This window comes from Protomyctophum bolini, assembly GCF_963924005.1.
Source record: "Protomyctophum bolini genome assembly, chromosome: 8".
Lineage (NCBI taxonomy): Eukaryota > Metazoa > Chordata > Actinopteri > Myctophiformes > Myctophidae > Protomyctophum > Protomyctophum bolini.
In genome coordinates, this window is record NC_137869.1 from 17,663,401 (window position 1) to 17,683,221 (window position 19,821).

The 19,821-nt window shown below is 44.9% G+C and overlaps 1 protein-coding gene across 2 annotated transcripts; it reads left to right on the forward strand.

Annotated features, from left to right (window-relative positions):
* Positions 1-482: 482 nt before the first annotated feature.
* Positions 483-19,808, forward strand: espnla (espin like a; the record flags this gene model as incomplete). 2 transcript variants are annotated; one of them, XM_080770998.1, is made up of 11 exons in its annotated part: positions 483-1,040; positions 2,353-2,543; positions 4,372-4,558; positions 4,670-4,852; positions 4,963-5,094; positions 11,290-11,487; positions 11,605-11,731; positions 11,868-12,031; positions 15,675-15,839; positions 16,346-17,379; positions 19,110-19,808. In XM_080770998.1, 11 exons carry the CDS (start codon positions 483-485, stop codon positions 19,639-19,641), a joined length of 3,471 nt encoding a protein of 1,156 aa, XP_080627124.1. In that variant the 3' UTR covers positions 19,642-19,808. The 2 variants fall into 2 exon arrangements, with proteins under 2 accessions (XP_080627124.1, XP_080627125.1); XM_080770999.1 differs by lacking the exons at positions 11,605-11,731; positions 11,868-12,031.
* Between the last annotated feature and the right edge of the window lie 13 nt (positions 19,809-19,821).

The following is a 19,821-nucleotide window of genomic DNA, read 5'->3' on the forward strand; positions in this document are numbered from 1 at the left end:
AGTATGGATTTCGAATTGAATGTTGTTGTTTTTTAATGCATCTTGCAATTCCAATAATAAAAACGACCCATTTTAATCAATTAAACATTCCTTTGTGTGCAATCTCACGATGACCATCATCTCCAACATCGTTGTTTTATTCACTCCCAGCTGAATTCAATTTTTTTAAATAGTTGTGAAATAAAAACACTCTGCGTAATCCGCCATGGCTTGGCAGTGACTTCTCCCGTTACTTAAGTTTCCGTGCCGCCTCGGTTCCCCTGTCTCCAGTGAAGCGCGGCTGCGTATGCCAGCATGTGTTCACCGCTGCACAAAGGGGAGCGGGAGGCCATGAGTGCTGTGCCTCCACCCGTCTTTCATTACCTTTCTATCTCACTGGGCCTGACCCCCTCCTCTTAGTCCCACAGTCCCGCTGGCCAGCTGGCTGCTGCTCGGGTGTCGCTTTCCTGGCTCGGGAGGAGGCAAAGAGTGCATGTGTGCATATGGTTTGTGTGTGTGTGTGTGTGTGTGTGTATGTATGTGTATGTGTGTGGCTGGCCGTGTGTGTGTGTGTGTGTGTGTGTGTGTGTGTGTGTGTGTGTGTGTGTGTGTGTGTGTGTGTGTGTGTGTATGTGAGAGAGAGAGAGCATTGGCCTATGTTCTTGCCAGAGACGGTAGCTCACAGGGATCCAAGGAGCTCCAGCGAGCCTGTACTGTGTGCCATAGCTTACTCTTCCAGCTCAGGGAGAGATAGTGCCAGCCAGGGGATGGTGCTGCACCGAGCCATCCAGGCAGCTCGTTCCGGGGACCTGGCAACCCTGAGGGAGCTGGCGTCCTGTGGTCAGCTCTTGCCAGACATCACTGATGCCCAGGGTGCCGGCCCGGTACACCATGCAGCGCGTTGTGGCCGCCGGGAGTGCCTGTGTTTCCTGGTGAGCGAGTTGGGCCTTGCAGCTGACACCCGGGCCTTGAACAGAGCCACGCCAGCGCATGATGCAGCGGCCACTGGCCACACCCGCGAACTGCAGTGGCTGGTGGACCAGGGCGGATGCAACATTGAGGTGAGTCTGGCAAGCTCCAATACGGATTGGTACTGCACTGCAGAGGTCAACGCCAGAGAGAGAAGGGCACACTTCCGGGCTTTCACTTGTCTTTCAGTTGAGTTGCATGTAATGTCAGTCCAAATTGAGGAGATGGCTTCTCCTGGTCACCTTATCTGACATTCTAACTGATCCCCAACCAGGGTTACGCAACTATATTTGTAAAAGGTACTGCAGTGTATACCCCATGTCAGATGTCTTACCAGCTGATTACATCATGGTGTTAACTTACTTGATATCCTGTAGAATTACATAGGCTCTCTAATTATCTCCAGATGGGTATGGGGCTGTCCTCACTCCTCAAGTTTTACCAGTGGTTACAGAGTGCCCTCTTGATGAATTGCCAAGGTGGTTTCTCAAACTAATACATTTGAGTCAACTTCTAATTGGAGTAATTTGCTGTAAAGTGTTTGTTGTCCCACTGAAAGCCACAAGCATAGCTTTCAGAATGTGGTCCCATTAAGGACAATGAGTTTTCCTCACTCTACAGCAGGGCTAGGCAACCTTAGGCATGGGTGCCAACATTGGCACAAGTGAGGGTGATCACTGCCATATGTGTTAGAGAAATGTGGGTTTATGCGATTTCTTCTCCATCACACTTATTACAAAACATGGGTGAAATTCACCCGAACACCTGCCTGTAGAAAAAAACAGGGATGTGGGCAGGGAAACAAGCCTACCTTCTATGATGTGATGTCACTGAGCATCATGAAGGTACTGAAAGACCCACCCACCACAGCAACATTATGAAAATTACAAAAATATAATTGTCCGGGTGAAAATCACCAAAATCTTGATGTGAAAGAAAATATGTCTAAAGAAATAAAGGTAGTTAATAGCCTATGGCTATGGACAATCAAAATCACTTGGAAATATAACATGATTGATTGACGTGGTGTCATAATAAAACGTAACGCTGATACGACACACTGACTATCAAGAAAATGAAAACATGCCACTTAATTTCAAAAAGGTTGCTGACCTCTGCTCTACAGTATCTGATCAGACACAAGAAAGAAAAGCTACCCTGCTGCATTGCCAACAAAGATTAAATAAATGCCGGCGTTTGATTTTCTCATCAAAGTTAGGCTTGGATCCTTATTTGTTTTAGTTTTCTTTTCTTTTTCAGTGTCTCTTTTAAAGGTTCATTCCAGCATGCATGGTGATACTGTTTGGGTTGAGAATGCTGTTAATAATGTAATGTACAGTGAAACAGTCTGTTAATAATGTAATGTACAGTGAAACAGTCCGTGCACCTTCTGGTCCCTTCTAGAACCAGGACGCTGGCGGAGCCACGGCGCTCCACCTCGCGGCCCGTTTCGGTCGTGTGGATGTGATCAAGTGGCTGCTGTCTGTCGGGGGCGTGGCCGAGGTGGAGACTCACTGTGGAGCGCTGCCTGCGCACTACGCTGCAGCCAAGGGAGACCTCACCTGTTTGAAACTACTGGTGCAGCAAGCACCCGGGTAAGAGCTTCATCTGTTAGAAACTACGTACTGGTGCAGCAAGCACCCGGGTAAGAGCTTCATCTGTTAGAAACTACGTACTGGTGCAGCAAGCACCCGGGTAAGAGCTTCATCTGTTAGAAACTACGTACTGGTGCAGCAAGCACCCGGGTAAGAGCTTCATCTGTTAGAAACTACGTACTGGTGCAGCAAGCACCCGGGTAAGAGCTTCATCTGTTAGAAACTACGTACTGGTGCAGCAAGCACCCGGGTAAGAGCTTCATCTGTTAGAAACTACGTACTGGTGCAGCAAGCACCCGGGTAAGAGCTTCATCTGTTAGAAACTACTGGTGCAGCAAGCACCCGGGTAAGAGCTTTATCTGTTAGAAACTACGTACTGGTGCAGCAAGCACCCGGGTAAGAGCTTTATCTGTTAGAAACTACGTAATCGTGCAGCAAGCACCCGGGTAAGAACCCTTTTCATGTCAAGGACCCCCAAATTAGTATTTAGTAGGTAGGACCCCCATCTGAAAATATTTTGTGCCAGGGACCCTCATAGAAAATTGTGCAGTTAAAATGTTTCAAGATTTCATAGAAATAGCCGATTGCCGATCTACAAGCCCAACCACAACGTGTGGCATCATGACAGCTTGGTAGATTGATCTGCTATTTTCAAATAGCTGATAGCTGTATACAGGGTTAAAGTGGTTCAACTGATTTTGACACTCTGGACCCTGGGGGTCCCCGGACCTCACTTAGAGAACCACTGCTATAGAGTATTACCTTTACAATGTGTGGTAGATTCACCCATTCACACACCAAAGGCACCAGCCTGCTCATCAGGAGCCGTTTTAAGTTTTAAATGTCTTGCTCAAGGACCCTTCGACATGAGGCCAGGAGGAATTTGAGAACTTGGGAAACCTATTAGTTAAATTATAAGGATGTGAGCACATCACAACAGTTTAAAGTTCAGATAGGACATGATTCACATACAGTCAGACATGGTCCTGGAGTTAAATAAATGATGATGGAAAATAAATAAGTTCTTATTTCATGTGCGTGAATGCTTGGAGATTATCAACCAGACAATCGTCCAACTTCACTTTTCGGGGGCGCAGTCGGCTACACCTGAGTGCGTCTGACAGTGTGCGGGTCGCTGCCCAGTCAAAAGTCAAAAAAGAGGGGATCGTATGAAATGTCATCCGCCCTCTGCCGTGCCATCCCCCCGACCCTCTGAACCCGAGACATTAAGCACTCAGACTCAGACAACTAAAGCCATGTCACAGTCATCTCCCCCCTTTCATGCCTTTGTTACTGGAGGGCACAGCTGTAATTTGCATGACACACGGTGGGGTCGCTGCATCACGTAAGACCATCCGCAACTTGTGAATAATGGATGACCGGTGACTGTCTGTCACACGTCAGCGGCCTTTGTCACAAGTGCAGTATGTGTATGTAATGTAACGTAATGTAAACGAGGCCTGACGCCGTACGTTGAAATGGCGTAGTCGGATGTTGCGGACCACACCATAACCGATCCGCTGTCCACTTTTAAGATCAGAGATTTTTGGGCCCATGAAAAGCCCTTTCATCAGCTACTGAAGAGATTGGTGTTTATTTCACACGGCGTGCAGTTGAAAGCGCTGCGCAGTGAATAGACGACATCTGAGATTTCAGAGTGGAGCTCACGGATGCGAGCCGCCAATTTGACAGCGCAGATAAAAGATCACATGACGTTATCCTCTGTGTTTGGACACTAATAAGACCTCCCTCTCGATTTCAATGCCTTGAATTTTGTACGTTACCTACATCTCGCCCCCTCCCACCCCCCACCCCACCCCCCTTGCAGCTGTGTGAACCGGCAGATGAGCAACGGTGCAACGCCACTCTACTTAGCCTGCCAGGAGGGACACCTGCATGTGGCCCAGTACCTGGTGAAGGACTGCGGGGCCGATGTCCACCTGAGGGCCAATGACGGCATGAGTGGACTGCACGCTGCTGCACATATGGGCCACTATGGTGTGGTGGTCTGGCTGGTCGGTGGTACACTGTTCAAAACCATACTCTACCAAACATTAATAATGCGTGCGTGTGTGTGTGCGTGTGTCACATTGTCACCTTGATTGTGTCTGATCTGCCCGGCACAGGTCACATTCACCGACCTAAGCATATCTTGCCAAGACAAAGAAGGAGCAACTGCTCTGCACTTTGCCGCCAGTGGAGGGCACCGGCGCATCTTGGAGAGGCTGCTTGGCATGGGGGCAAAGGTCATCAAGGACTACTGGGGGGGCACGCCCCTGCATGATGCTGCGGAGAACCGGGAGCTAGAGGTCGGCCAGGGTCTCTGTTCATAAATCATGAATAAATGTATTACATACAAGGAGCTTATAAGTAATTTGTCCTCTCTCTCTCTCTCTCTCTCTCTCTCTCTCTCTCTCAGTGTTGCAAAATCCTCCTGGCCAATCAAGCATACCCCTTGGAGCGAGACATTGATGGATTTACGGCAGCAGACTTGGCAGATTACAATGGACACTACGACTGTGCCAGCTACCTCCGTGCCATGGAGAAACATGTAAGAATCCCTTCTTTAATGTAACCTTGTATGCCCGACCAAAGTCCCCCAGGAGTCTGTACTTGGCCCCCTCCTTTTGTCCTTCTACACCAAATCTCTATGCCGAAAATAGCCGATCTACTTCCTCACAAACATCTGCTATTTTTGCCAATTGTTCGCCCCAGAACGGAGGCGGTAGGGTTCATATGGTTAACTTAACCTACATCTTCTGGCGCGCTAGCCTCGGTCAAGTTTGTGGCCACTGCTTCGCAGAGCTGCTGTTTTCTTTGGTGTGCAAATCAAAGCCAGGACACGGAAGGCGGTCAGCAGCAGACATCTGGGAGGTTGTGCAACTGCTGCACAATTTCATATCAGTTTCATCACGGCAATCACTGTCATTTTACTTATTCTTGAACATGTATGTAATTCAACACGGCCCCACGCTGAAGCAGTTCTTCTTCATTGATTGACTCTCAATTTAATTGCCGTAAAAAGTGGACAATGATGGTATTGGTGGTTAATAACTAATAAGGCATCACAGTCTAAGCCGCTTAAATCCATGTACAGCAGCAGATGGGCTTTGGCCTTCTCAGTTACCACCAAGGACTCTCTGAGATTAGCCTTTTTGTTTTGACTGTTAAGTACGGCACCCCTTAATTTAACTGATGAATATTTCAGTGTCGACACTCTGTTTGCACCTTACCGCAGTGAGTCCCGATCAGGGCGCCACAAGATCTAAATCTGGCTTGCATTGGCCTTAAAGAAAGCAAAGGGTGCTTGGCTTTGCATAACCTGTTAAAATGGTTAATGGTGCATTTACTGTATATAGCGATTTTATCCAAAGTGCATTACATTCACCTATTCACACATTCATACACCGATTGCGGAGGAAACCATGCAAGGCACCAACCTGCAAATCGGGAGCATTTTGGGGTTCAGTGCAGGGATGTCCCGATCACAGTTTTTTTGCTTTCGGTCCGATTCCGATCAGTTGATTTTGAGTATCTGCCGATACCGACACTTACGCCATATCACAATAGTAAAATATCCCAAATCACAGACAATATCCAGTCTAATATCATGATATGGATATAATAATGATGCTAGGGATGTCCCGATCACGTTTTTTTGTTCCTGATCCATTTGAAAATGACGTGATCGACCCTGATTTCCGATCACATGATCGGATCGGGACCAACCCTAGTTCAGTGTGTTGCTCAAGGACACTTCGACTAACTCTGGAGGTGCCTGGGTCTAATTGGGAACCACACGTTCCCATCCGGGAACATAATTGTTTGACAGGGAGCATTGCCTTTCATTACTGAAATCTGAGATGGGGTTAAAGAGGTAATATTTGTCCTTTAAGCTGGAGATGGACCACCCTGTCTGACTCTGTACAGTCGACACGCGTAAATAACAGTTCACCTGTGGGACGTGAGAGCTATCTTCTTTATACTTGCCTCATTCGCCACAGTCCCAGGGCTTGTGACGTCGACTGCAACGGATGACGTGAGATAGTACCGGAAGCTACAATAGCAACTAATAGAAACAATGAATAAGTCAGCAGCAGGAGGAGGACCGAGTACTCATATGTGAAGTGGTTGATGACGGGGGAGCCAGTGATGGGCTCTGCTCCCTCAGCAATAATCCTCTGTCAACAATGGGAAAGCTAATTAGCACAGGGGCCGTTGCCACGTCGAACGCAGGCAGAGCCACCAACGGGCCAACGGGCCTATCAGTTACCCCTCTCCAGTGGCTCAGGTGGAAGGCCTAGGGGCTGAGCACGTTATGAGATCCAGGAGCTTAAGTTTCAGCGTTTTCACCATTCTGATGCCGGGAACAGGCAACTCTATCCCCCAGAGGGCCTGGAGACCAGGACGTCACTGGGCTTCAATCCCGCGTTTGATTGTGTGTCATGTTTTAGTTTTTATTCTTCTCCAGGGCTTGGAAGTGTCACAATGGTCACCCCTGAATACCACACAGTGTGGCAGCAGACTGTATGAAGTATTATGTTTCTTGGCACTGCCCGATGACCTGAGAAATGATGACAACAAAGTGGGTTCATCCGATAGGGCATCTGAGGCACCAGAAATGGCATGCTTTTAAGTCCCTTCTTGTCATATTCGGAGGAGCACTCTGAAACGTACACTGTGTTACTGTTTCAGTCATGCTTTAGTTACGCTTGTAGTGGTGTGTTCCACATTTGTCTCACTGGGTTCATCAGTTCTAAAGTGTCAGATTCTCATTTCCGATCGTTGACCCAAATGGATTGCTAGAGCCGCTGACCAGGAGAGTTGCGTGTTTCCCCATGTTTTGTTTTGGCTCCCAAGCCAAGCGCTCTTCCTCACCATGCCTCTCAGGAACAGCTGCATTCAAATAAACAGTGCGTGGCGTGAGGTTTATTTTGCACACATACTCTCTTTTTTTTCACTCTTCATTCACGGCAATCTTGGCAAAAACATTCTGGTCCACAACTGGTATTTTTAGAACATGTTTTTAGACAGAATCAGGCCAAATGTCCTGTAATTCATCACTGTGCTTTTCTGGGACATTCATTGCTCTTTATACGTTACCTATGGGGAAGAACGAGCTGTTTGCCATGGATGACTGTGGGTGATGTAGTCTAAATCACCATCGCCACTAGAGGGTACCTTGTGAACTTTGTGCATGGGCTTGTCCTCTCCCAGTTCACTACAGCAAAGATAAAAGAATGCACAGGCATGCTTCTCATTAAACCCTCATCTTCTGTTGCATCAAGCTTCTGGATACAGATCTGTCTCCGCAATCTCACAAAGACCCTGGCTGGATTACAGCACAATGTTTATCACACATGGGGACGTATTCTACAATTCTACGCTAAAGTCTAAATCAGATCCCTGAACAAGCCCTATGATTCCCATTACTGACAGACCTCCGGAGATGTATTGATAAGAAGGTAGAACTAAGGCAAATACTACTTCCCTCCATTCTTTTTGCTTTCAAACTCAGTGTGTCTTTGTTTTTAATTCATTGAAGTAGACCTTATGCTTGACACCAAGAATAGCTTATCTAGAAGCCCACAGCACATCACAGAGCTTGTAGACCTGCTGTTTTCTGTGCACAACAACAACACCCTTACTTAACTGACTATAAGTCAGACTTAAAGACTCCACCACTGAACCTGTTGATTTTGATGGGGACGTCATGCAAAAGTATGTATTTCTCTGGAAACTCTGATACCACAGAATGTGTTCACAGTTTGTCACAACGGGCACACAATTAATGTCATTTGGACAAAGGTATGTGTGCTAATGACTGCGTGTGACACAAGAAACTTCTGTTAGTTCCGGCGTGAATTCAGGTCAAGACCTTGTGTTTCCACAATGGCATTTTGCTAATCATCTCAGGCAGACGTTGCCAAAAAAAGAAAAAGAAAAAAGAAGGTGTGATGGCTTTCTCATTCAGCAGAAGAGACTGGAGTGGAAAAAGCACCTGAATGCGATGGATAAAGTGTCTCTTTTCCAGCTGCTTTGACAGCCTTCCGCTGATACCTCCCTTCGTGCAACAACATGGCCATTGGTTTGACCGTGCATTAGGTGCATTACCAGCCACCCTATCCTCTCCCTTTAATTATTAACAACATTCTCCGATCAGAGTTTATTGTTTATTGCCTTACGGCCCTTGGCCACAAGCTGAGATGTTGACGATGGTGTCAAACGGATGGTGGGTCATCTGCAGATAGTGTCATATCCTCACCTGTTAGGGGTCTGCCTGGATACGTGGCTCCACTGCCCAAGTCAGCGCCGCCGGAGTTTCACAGTAAGTCCTATGCCTGTTCATAGATTGTGTCAAGGTTAGTAGGTTAGTCTAGTATTGTTTGTTTGTTTACCGTGTTTTTTGTTTGATTTGTTGCTTAGTTACTTAATTAATTTATTAATTTATTTGTTTATTTATTACTATTTTACTTATTTGACTGCTTGAATGTAACTATTTTCTTTGCAGCCTGGAGAATATTTTCTTTTAATGGGAGTGGTAGTTTTAGTGAATCTCCTGAGGCGAGCCATAGCAGCAAGAGGCTGGCTTGGCAGAATTTTAACTTATTTTCTGGTCACTGTTATAGTAGATATTTACTGTTAGCCATGACTAAGCTAATGGCTTCCAATATTCTGTTATGGTTGGATGCTTCTGAAGAAAGTTTTAGAGTTTGGATTACTGTAAGAGCTGCGTGAGCAGTATGCTAGAATGAAGAAGATTGATTAATTTATTCATGTACTAAAAGATTTTGTCATTTGACACATCACTGAGTTGGCAACCGAGGCATTGTACAGTTTAGCTAGATCCCAACCAGCTGTTTTAAGTAACAACAAAAAAAATGATGGATTCTTGTTGTATCTTGATCGTTAATACTGCAGAACCACAAGCACTCTTCCCCAAGGTGTAGGAAATTACGTGACCAAGATTATATGAAAGTGGAGGCGGACATGTATTTACATTTAAGTGTACTCTGTATAATGTATTCCATTACCAATGTATGCATTCCATGTTGAAAATTTACATAAGGGGAAAAAGCTATTCTCATGATGAATTCCAGAGAAAAGACAAAAAACGAATTGACATAATGTTATGTAAATAGATGCTGTATGTTTGTCTCAAACTATTTCCAGTCACCTTGGCTTTCCGCACGGGGATTACAGAATCCTGACTCTGTGTCTGTGTCAGTGGTACAGTAAGGAGCTGTTTGTGGGGAAACCATTGCTCCTCATCTGTCCTGCCTGGGGTCTCTGTGGCCTCAGATAATATGGGGGAGAGAGAGAGTGGATCCCGGCAAAGCCGAGGTTAGGCTATCTATGTCTGCGTGGCGATTATGATGGGGTGCTGATGAAAACCAAATGCTGGTCGGCCACTGGATCTAATTAAATTCACAAGAGCGAACGCGTTGTGGCTTTGAGGACGTTGAACTGTTACAAGAAGGGTCACAAAGGAATTGCGCCCCCGCCATCCTCCACCCTTTTCCCGTCGCCATCCTTCCCCCCCACATGCACACACTGTTTATCTGTTTGCTTATTACACAACTTCTGGGAAGTTTATTCAGTCTGCCGGAGCGGTGTCACAGCGTATTGGGTGCTGCCAGACATCAAAGTGCCGCGTGACAGGAAACGGCAAGGACCACCTCATGGAGACAAAGCACAACACAACAGCATGCGGCAGCCCTATCAGAACCGCACTTTGATGTTTAGTTTATATATATATATATATATATATATATATATATTGTCCTTGGAGAGCTGAATTTGATATGCATTCTATGCATGGACTCCATTAGGACATTGCAGGTTAATTTAGGTGGAGAGGGTGTGGGGGGGGGGGGGGGTACATGTGTAAATGTTTCCATACTGTAAATATTGCATCCGCCCTTGCAGTGGTGTGAAATGTTGTCAGTACACTCAAGGTTGCTCTCTTTCACCCTGCGCTCCACTACACGTATACTATACTTTTACACTACTGTACTGTATATACTCCAGCTCCCATTTGTTCTTCGGTCCCCCATGGGACTTTAACCACTTAAGCGCTGTATACTAGCTCACTGCTTTTTGTTCCCTCAACACCAGGGGTTTATTGTTTCTAGGCCAGGGAGCAATTAGCTGAGAGAGAGACGAAACAGGGACTAAAATATATGATATAATATAGTGTTGTTGTTTCCATGCAACTTGACGAGATGTTGCTGAGATCAAAGCTAGCTCACCGTATTTAGCTAATCCCGTCTGTTGACCGTTGAGATATTTGAGACTTGCTTGGAAGTATTCCACAGGTTTCCTCCTTGTGATGCTGCAGCTTTGATGGTTTCATTTTTTTGATGGTTTGATGGTTTCATTTTGTTTTACAAATCATCTTGCTGGTAATATGTTGGATTCATATTAATGTGTATTGGGGTGACAAAAACATTTGTCGTATGACAATCATTATTTTGTCAATGATTCCGGGTCCCCCAATAAGAGCGCTGACATCTTTACTGTTGAGCTATAACAAAGGGCATGTTTGGCAAGTTGAGGTATTTCCATCAGAGTTGCATGCAATACCTATCGTCAACTTGTAGTGGTTTTACCGTACCACAGTATCATCATTGAAGAGCAGGGAGACCACACCCAGCCACTACAGTTGTGCTAGTACATACTCTACCGTAGAGAGTGGTTAATATAACATAATGACGTCTCTTTCTCCCTGTGTTGTCTCTGCCAGCCCTTTTCTGTGGATCAGCCCGTTGAGGAGACTGCTCTAATAGAGCAGGAAGTCAAGGAGGACACTGCTCTAATAGAGGAGGACGTGAAGGGGAAGACGACAGTGTCGTGGCAGCCCAGTGGAGAGGACTATTACCGGTGCCTGAGTGACACATGCGGGGACAGTCGCAGACCTAGCACACAGATGGCCAGCTTAAAGGTGAAAGCCAATTTGATCCGGTTCATTTGCTTTGCTAACATTTGTTTTCTTTGATCAAGCGTGTTCCGTGTTGTAACCACAAAGGCATCGGCATTGTCACTCTTTTCACCCAATCAGCAACCAGAGGTAGATGATACTCCCCAGGCAAGACACCCTGCAGCCAGTCGTAGGTCATCTCACACGCCTGGCCAACATGAGAAGGTCAAAAGTGACGTCATAGAACAGGTTCATATAGCGACATCCGGTGAGAGCTGTGCTTCTGATCACCGGTTACGCTGCTCAACGAAAGAACATGTGTTTAACATAATATTGGAAACGGTATGATTGCAGGGGGAAAAAAAACACAAAATAACACAAACCACTTATGGTTTTCTTTGCAGTTCTTAAAGGTTTTACTCAGACCAAGGTCGTGGAGGCAGCAAAAGATGAAAAGAAGATGCTGCCAAATGCGTGTGGCCTTGGCGCAAACAACCTGCTCAAGGAAATGAAGTCCATTACAACTTTAAAAGATTCGAAGATATCAGGAACCTTATCAGTACAAGCAGTAAGCGCAATACGTTCACCCCTACCTTACATTGTTACTCTGTTATTGCTTATTTTGAGCGCATAATCACTCTGACCCAGTGATTTTTTAGTTTATGTCCAGTATGTGGTTGGAGAAGTCCATTTCATCTTTAAGAGGGATTTACAGAACAACCAGTAACCACAACCGGGGAAGACTAGTCACCGAGTTTAGGGGCCCAAGGCAAAGGCCAGAATGGTATCACTCCCAAATTTTATTTTTATTTTTTTAATAATAATAATAATTATTATTATTATTATTATAATATGCGCATAAAGTAATACCTACGCACAAATTTATGGAAAAACATAAGAAAATATGTTCAACAAGTGTAACATTTTGTAACCAAAGAAATATATAATTTCGCTAAAACTATTTTCAATAAAACGTTTTAGTGATTTTTGTTTAATGTCTACCCCAATAGGGAAAAACATGGAGCTGTATGCTCTATACAGTGTTTTTCATGTGTATGCACCATATGTGTGTTTGTGTTTGTGTGTGTTCTTGTTCATTATTCATGAGCGAATTGTTCTTGCCGATGTCCTTCAACCAAGTTCCCGAAGCTGCTACTGGACCCAGAAAAACAACCACTCACGGAAAAGCCAGCCAGCTTTACGCTAGAAGCAGTAAGCACAGGGGCAGATTGAGTGATTGAAATCCTAAATCAAATCTTGGATTTGATTAAATCTGCAACCCCCTCATAATGTTTAAGGGAAATACATTTTAATTACAGTATTTCAATCTAGCTAAAAAAAACATCTTTGTTGAACAGAAGATGCTGCCGGATGCAAGCAAGTTGACTGACAAAGACCTGTTTGGGAACATGAAGTCCATTTCATCTTTAAAACTTTCAGGACAACCAGTAAGCACAACCAGGGGCAGATTGAGTGACTGAGTTGGGGGATCCAGGCAAAGGCCGACATGGACATCCCTTACTCCTAAATCAAACGGCATGTTTGATTTAATCTGAACCCCTGATCATTCCACTCTGAGGATCTTGCCCTCTCTTCACTATTGTGCTGCTTTAAGATATAAAAATGCCACCCCTGAGCACAATACATTCTCACTTTGTTACCAGTACATGTTCAGCATATGGTTTGCACTCATGTCCTCCTTCAACCAAGGTTACAGGGACAATGAATGACATCCCTAATGAACAGAAGCCGATGGCAGTGGCAATGGTTCTGGGCGAAAAAGAACATCCTTAAGGAATATGGGGTGGATTCCGTCTTTAAAAGAGTCAGGGCTAACAGAAGCCTTTTCCATTCAAAGAGTAAGCACAACCTGGGCAGATCGAGTGAGGAGCCCACTCACCCCCAATCACTACTAAATCAATCTGTATGCTTCATTAAATCTGCACCCCTAATAATTATTGGAAAATCTTTCTCTCTGACTGAAACTTGCCTTCACGAATCACTATTGAGTCACTGCTATTGTCTTTTAGCTGGCCACTATGTCATTTTACTGTCCGTGTTAATGTTTGGAAGGTCACTTGCTAGTGGTGGTGCTAAGGATGACAATGTTGTTTCCTTCTTCCAACACTTTGGTCCCAAAGAATATATCGCAAACATTACTGGATGGATTGCCATTCAAATCCAGATCTGATTCTGTACACCTTCATGCATCCCTGGATGATGAACCCTATTGAATCTTAGCTTTGTTTCTGATGGTGGAAGTAAGAATAGAGAAGTTACACTGCACAGTTTGGCAACCATTACTTTGATTTAATTCTAACCTTTTGATCTCCTTGGGCAGCTTTGTTTCTTGTTTATCTTATCCTCTTTCAACCAAGGTCACTGAGACCGAGAAAAACATCCCTGTTGAAGAGAAGATCATGCCGGATGCACGCAACTTGACTGACAAAGACCTGTTCGGAAACATGAAGTCCATTTCATCTTTAAAACTGTCAGGGGGATTTACAGGACAACCAGTAAGCACAACCGGGTGCATATCTTTGGTCCGACGTCCTAACAGTCCGACACGCAATAGTCCGACACCCTACCCAAAACCCTAACATAACCACACGCAGAAGCCACAAGTCTTAACCGCCCATGTATGTCGTAGCCATGGGTGAGTCTTAACCGCCCACGTATGTGTCTTAATCGCCCACGTATGTTGGAGCCACGGGTGAGTCTTAACCGTCCACATATGAGTTTTAACCGTCCACGTATGTCGACTATTGTTTCGTCGGACTAACGTATGCCCTCCAGCACAACCAACAGCAGATTGAGTGACTGAGTTGGGGGATCCAGGCAAAGGCCAACATGGAGCCCCCTTACTCCTAAATCAAACTATATGTTTTTAAATCTGAACCCTGACAATTTTTATGGACAATCCTCTCTGAGGTTGGGTAGCTCTGCTTCTTGTTTAACTCATACTCTTTCAACTAAGGTCACTGAGACCGAGAAAAACATCCCTGTTGAAGAGAAGATGCGGCCGGATGCACGCAACTTGACTGACAAAGGCCTGTTTGCAAACATGAAGTCCATGTCATCTTTAAAACAGTCGGGGGGCTTTACAGGACAACCAGTAAGCATAACCAGGGGCAGATCAAGTGAAATGAGTTGGGGGCTCCAGGCAAAGGCCAACATGGAGCCCCCCTCACTCCCAAATCAAACGGCATGTTTGATTAAATCTGGACCCCTGATAACAGCACAATAAGTCCATCTCTCACTTTGCTACCAGTACATGTCCAGTATGTGGTTTGCACTCATGTCCTCCTTCAACTAAGGTCACCGAGACAGAGAGAGACCTCACCAATGAACAGAAGCCGATGGCAGCTGCACAGGTTCTGCACGGAAATGGCATCCTGAACAACATGCAGGGGTTGATTCCATCTTTGAAAGGTTCTGGGCTAACAGAATCCTTTAACATTCAAGGAGTAAGCACAACCTGGGGCAGATTGAGTGATTGGGTTTGGGGGTTCCCAGCTGATATATGGAGCCCCCACCCCTCACTCCTAAATCAAACTGCATGTTTGATCTTAATCTGCAGCCCTGATCATTGTTATGGAAGATTCTTCTCTCTGACTTCAACTTGCCCTCTCTTCTGTTGAACCGCTCTCTTTGTCTGTTAGCTACTTTGGCCATAGGAATGACTCATCTTACTGTATGTCAGGGTCATGTTGGGAAGGGTCACATTTTTCTGCTGCTTTTCATAATGGAGTATTCTGGTATAGTAGTAGCAACACTAGCACTGTGTGCTTCTAGCAATTCTACTAGTGGCACTAGTTAAAAAGAAAAAAAAGAGACCATTATAGCCTGAGTAGAGGTGATCGATGACATGTGATGATCATATTAAATATATATACTGTATAATGTGGTTTTTTTACTGGTATGTCTTAAAATTAAATCTCTTAAAATTATTATAACACTTAAATATGCCTTAAATGTAATTTAAATACTTAAATTTGTCTTTAAATGGCGGTCAAATAATCTTTATTTAACTATTGTTAAATAGGGGTCAACAATATATTTAGTTACTATTCCGGTGGGGGCACACAAAGGGCCAGAATACTCTGTCTACCCTTTTCTCACGCTATTACTGTGACTTGCTTTGAACTCATGTCATCCCTGCTGCCTGCTAACAGCTGACGTCCAGTGGGCTTCCCTGTGTGCTCCTGCAGAACAGGATGGTGGTGCTGCCCACGGAGGAGGCCAACCTGTCGGACATGGACTACCTGGTGCCCAGCCATGACGAGAGGGGCCGCCCCATCGCCGAGTGGAAGAGGCAGGTCATGGTGAGGCAGCTGCAGACCAGGCTACTGGCTGAGCAAGACCAGAGGAGGAAGGTGAGTCCATCAACACTATGGTAACATACTGTAGCAGCCACTAAGCCAGCAAGTAACGCCGTGTTTTCAGAACAGGCAGAAGCAAAAAAATGCATATAAAACGCACACCTGGGTTTGCTGGACAACACTACAGTAACCGTGTTCAAAATATGTGTACTGTACACACGTCCGGGAAGTCTCATTTGCAGTTAAACTGTTTATAATGACATATTAAGTAATGCCAAATTGTTAAACAATACGCAGCTCCTCTTCATTGTCCCTCTCTCTGACTCTCTCTTTCTGTCTGTCACTCTCTGTGTTTCTTTCTCTCACTTTCTCTCTCAGATTGAGCTCTGGTTCATAGAATAGACATCTCAATTATGGCCATTTGTTTAATTGGTCAATTCACATTTCTGTGGTTTGGTTTGTAAACTAAAACTACTACTGTTCTCCTATGTCTGAACCATTTGAAAACCCCTGAAAATATGTTGCATATTAATGTTAATGCTGCTTGCCTCCTCTAACAGGAGAATGGGGACAAGGAGGCCAAGGTCACATGGAGGTACTCTCAGGCCCACAACGCCATCCTGGGGCCCTCCGGAGAGATGCTGACCGAGGATGACCTGATCTACCTGGAGAAGCAGATCCTGAGCGTCTCCTTGCAGAAGAACTCTGAGGGCTACGAGCTGGAGCTGGCCCGCCTGGCTGAGGAGCTGCGACACATCCTGCCCGCTCCCATCGTCAACATCACGGTCAACACGCAGTTCAGGAACTTCAACAGTCAGGTCCCTCTGCCCGTGTGGTGCGGCCGCATCTCAGGCATCGTCAAGAGCATGTCCCTGCTCCTGACCAACCTCGTGGACCAGGACTTCTGCAAGATGCCCAACACAGACCTGAACTATGTCTTTAGCCAGATGCCAGAGAGACGGAACTGCACCAGGGAGAGGGAGAAGATAGAGACTGAGATCCAACAGTTTGGAGTGTCCGTCAGAAACCTCAAGAGCAATTTTGAAGGGCAAAATTCAGAGGGCAAGGAGGTGGACACAATATTCAGCCCCGCCATTGACAGGGTGGGCACTGAGAAGCAGGATGCAGAGAAGCAGGACGTAGAGAAGCAGGACATAGAGAAGCAGGGTGCAGAGAGGCTGATTGCAGGGAAGCAGGTAAAAACTCCAAAGCCCGCCTCTGAGACGGACCGGAGCAGTGACTCCGGCATCGACGTCGACGAACACGTCGGCAATGTCGTGGAACTTGACGTCAGAGAGAACGTCAGCCTCAGGAAAGAGCGCATTGTGGTCTTGTTCCTGGGCCACTGGAAGAAGTCTGCCTACTCGATAACACTGATAACAAAGAGTAAAGACTCTTCAGAGAGTAAGACGAGTGGCAGTGGATCAGACGTGGTTGACAAGCCTGGGTTAAACCGTAGGAGCAGCGAGGAGAACAAGAAGATGATGATGAACAGCTCGCTGGGACACTACTTCAAGCAGAGGAGTGCAGTCAACAAGATGTTGGGGAACTGGAAGACCATGATCTCCATTGTCCCTTCCAGACAGATTCGCAGGTACGGCAGCATGGTGTTAGCAGGAAAATAAACTGCTGTATTCTGTATTGTGATATGTATTAAGATTGGTGGTAGTTGTCGGTTTCACAACATTGCATTTTATACGAGATACTTATAATTTATGTTAAATATCCTCTTATTCTTGGTTTGGGGGAAACCAACATTGTAGACTTGATTCATTGGTCAGATATTATAAGTATAAGCACAAGGATGCTTTGTTTTAGAGGTTCATTGGAATACCATCGCCTGATATAGCATATTGCAGTGGTCCTCAACAGGCCGCGGACCGCGGCACACCTCTCTGCGGACCCTGGAGAAATGATAGAATAAAGAGAAAAGGCCTGGGCTGTGGCTCAGCCGGAGTGACCCCCCATCTCTCTCCCCATTTCCTGTTAGCCTACTGTCTGGCCCTCCATAAAACATATCAAATAAAGGCGAAAGCCACAAAAAAACATTAAAAAAAAGAATAAAGAGAAGAAAAAAGTCACCGCAACCGCGAGTTGAATTCTCCGTTGTATTCGATCAATGCCGAGAAACACAATTAACTGAATGTGTGTATTATGGGCCGGCATGTCATGATGACAATGTTGCGCTGACTGGCTCACTAGCAGTGACACATTCACACATTCAGTTGAATGAACAAAATTGGATTTTTGGAGGTGTGAATAATGAATATTTGTCAAAGTGAAAAAATATATTTTCATACTCTGCCACCCCAGTGTTGGTTGGGATGGGACCCGGTTTGTATAGCTTGGTTTGACTGTACTAAACAGGCATAGTTGTTTCTAGGGGTGGGGGGCGAGGGGGGCAGCCCCACCCCGTGGTGCCCACGTGACCCGCGACCCGCAATTTCATGCCATGGACCATGATTTTATTCAAAAATTATTTGTGGACCTTCAGCATTTCTAGTTGAGGACCCCTGGCATATTGTATAGTATAGTATAGCATTTTGATTAATCGTACAATCCTTATCCGCAAGCTGGTGATGGACAGTCATTTACTTGAGTACTGTACATTTGTCAAGTATCTTCTACATTTTAAAGACAAATATTATATATACTGTTAACTCTTTACATTTCTGAGCTGTGTGGCTCAAGAACTGTTAGGAACTCATTATTAATTGTATCTGATGATGCAGTCTTCTAGCGGAGACAATAACATCTTTCTTCCGGTGGGGGAACTACTCCTTTAAGCATAGCTTTGATGTAGTAGTAGCTTTGAATAAAAAAAATCTTATTCAAGTTCGTATAGTTTTATAAGGCTGATCATTCTCAACTGTCACCCTAGAGAACTAGTGTAAAGTACAGTAGAAGTCAACAAATGGTTTTCATTGATTGCAGTAATGCCTTTGAAAACCAAGTGAAACCTCAAACTGAACAAATACTGTAGTTTCTTAATTGGTTTGCTTGGTTGTGCATTAATACAATACTTTTTTGTACTACAAACAAAGTGTTTCTGTAGTAACATGGTGGTTCTATAAACAAATCAGGGCATTCATTAGGTTGCTTCAGTGATGTACCAGTTTGTGTAAATGCCGAAAGTGAAAAGAATACAGTTTTTGTATATATTTAAGTATAATTTAAGTATAAAATAAGTATAAAAGTATAAAATAAGTATAAATTAAAACATACTGCAGTAGTAAGTCAATGAGGACCTCTTGTAGTTTAATAATATATCTATACTTTGACTCAAGTTTTAAGGTTGTGTACTTTGTCCACCACTCTCTGCAGGCTTCACAAACAGCAGGCCCTGTACTCTCCAGAGCAGTTCCTGCCTCGTGTGGATGGGGTGCTTGTGGACTACGACAGCCTCACCCTCGACCTCTTCATGTTGGGCTACTTTCACCTCTTGGAGCAAGATCTTCCTCCAGATGAGCGCAAAGTGAGACACCTGCTGTGTTTTGAGGTGTTTGACCACCTGGGCTGCTTCCCCTGGGAGACGGTCCGGGAGTTCCACAAGGCTGTGGTTCTGGACATCGAGGCTGGGAACCGCGAGTGGAAGGATGGTTTTGAGGACATTAAGCTCAAGTTCTTTGGGAACACGCCGAATCAGTCCGAAGTCATTCCAGAAGTTAAGAAACACTCCCTCCCAGAGGTCCGACTGGTGCCCAAAGTTATCGTTCAGAGCCCTACCCCTGACGAGGGAATGATACAAAGTGGAACTGACATTACTAGTTTCAGCAATGATGAAATCTGTAAATACATTGACCGTAGCTTTGCTTTCTGGAAAGAGAAAGAGGCAGAGATTTTTGACTTTGAGTAATTGCTTTTTGATATTTTTGTATAATTTGTAGTTTATTTACAGCTATCAAAAAAGGCCAGAGTGCTAAGATTACTGATGTGTTTTGACTTGAGATTGAGTTTGTTTTTGAGATAAGGTTCTTTTTTTGTTACATGTTACACTCAAAAAGCATAATTTCTAAAACTGTTACAAAATAAATCA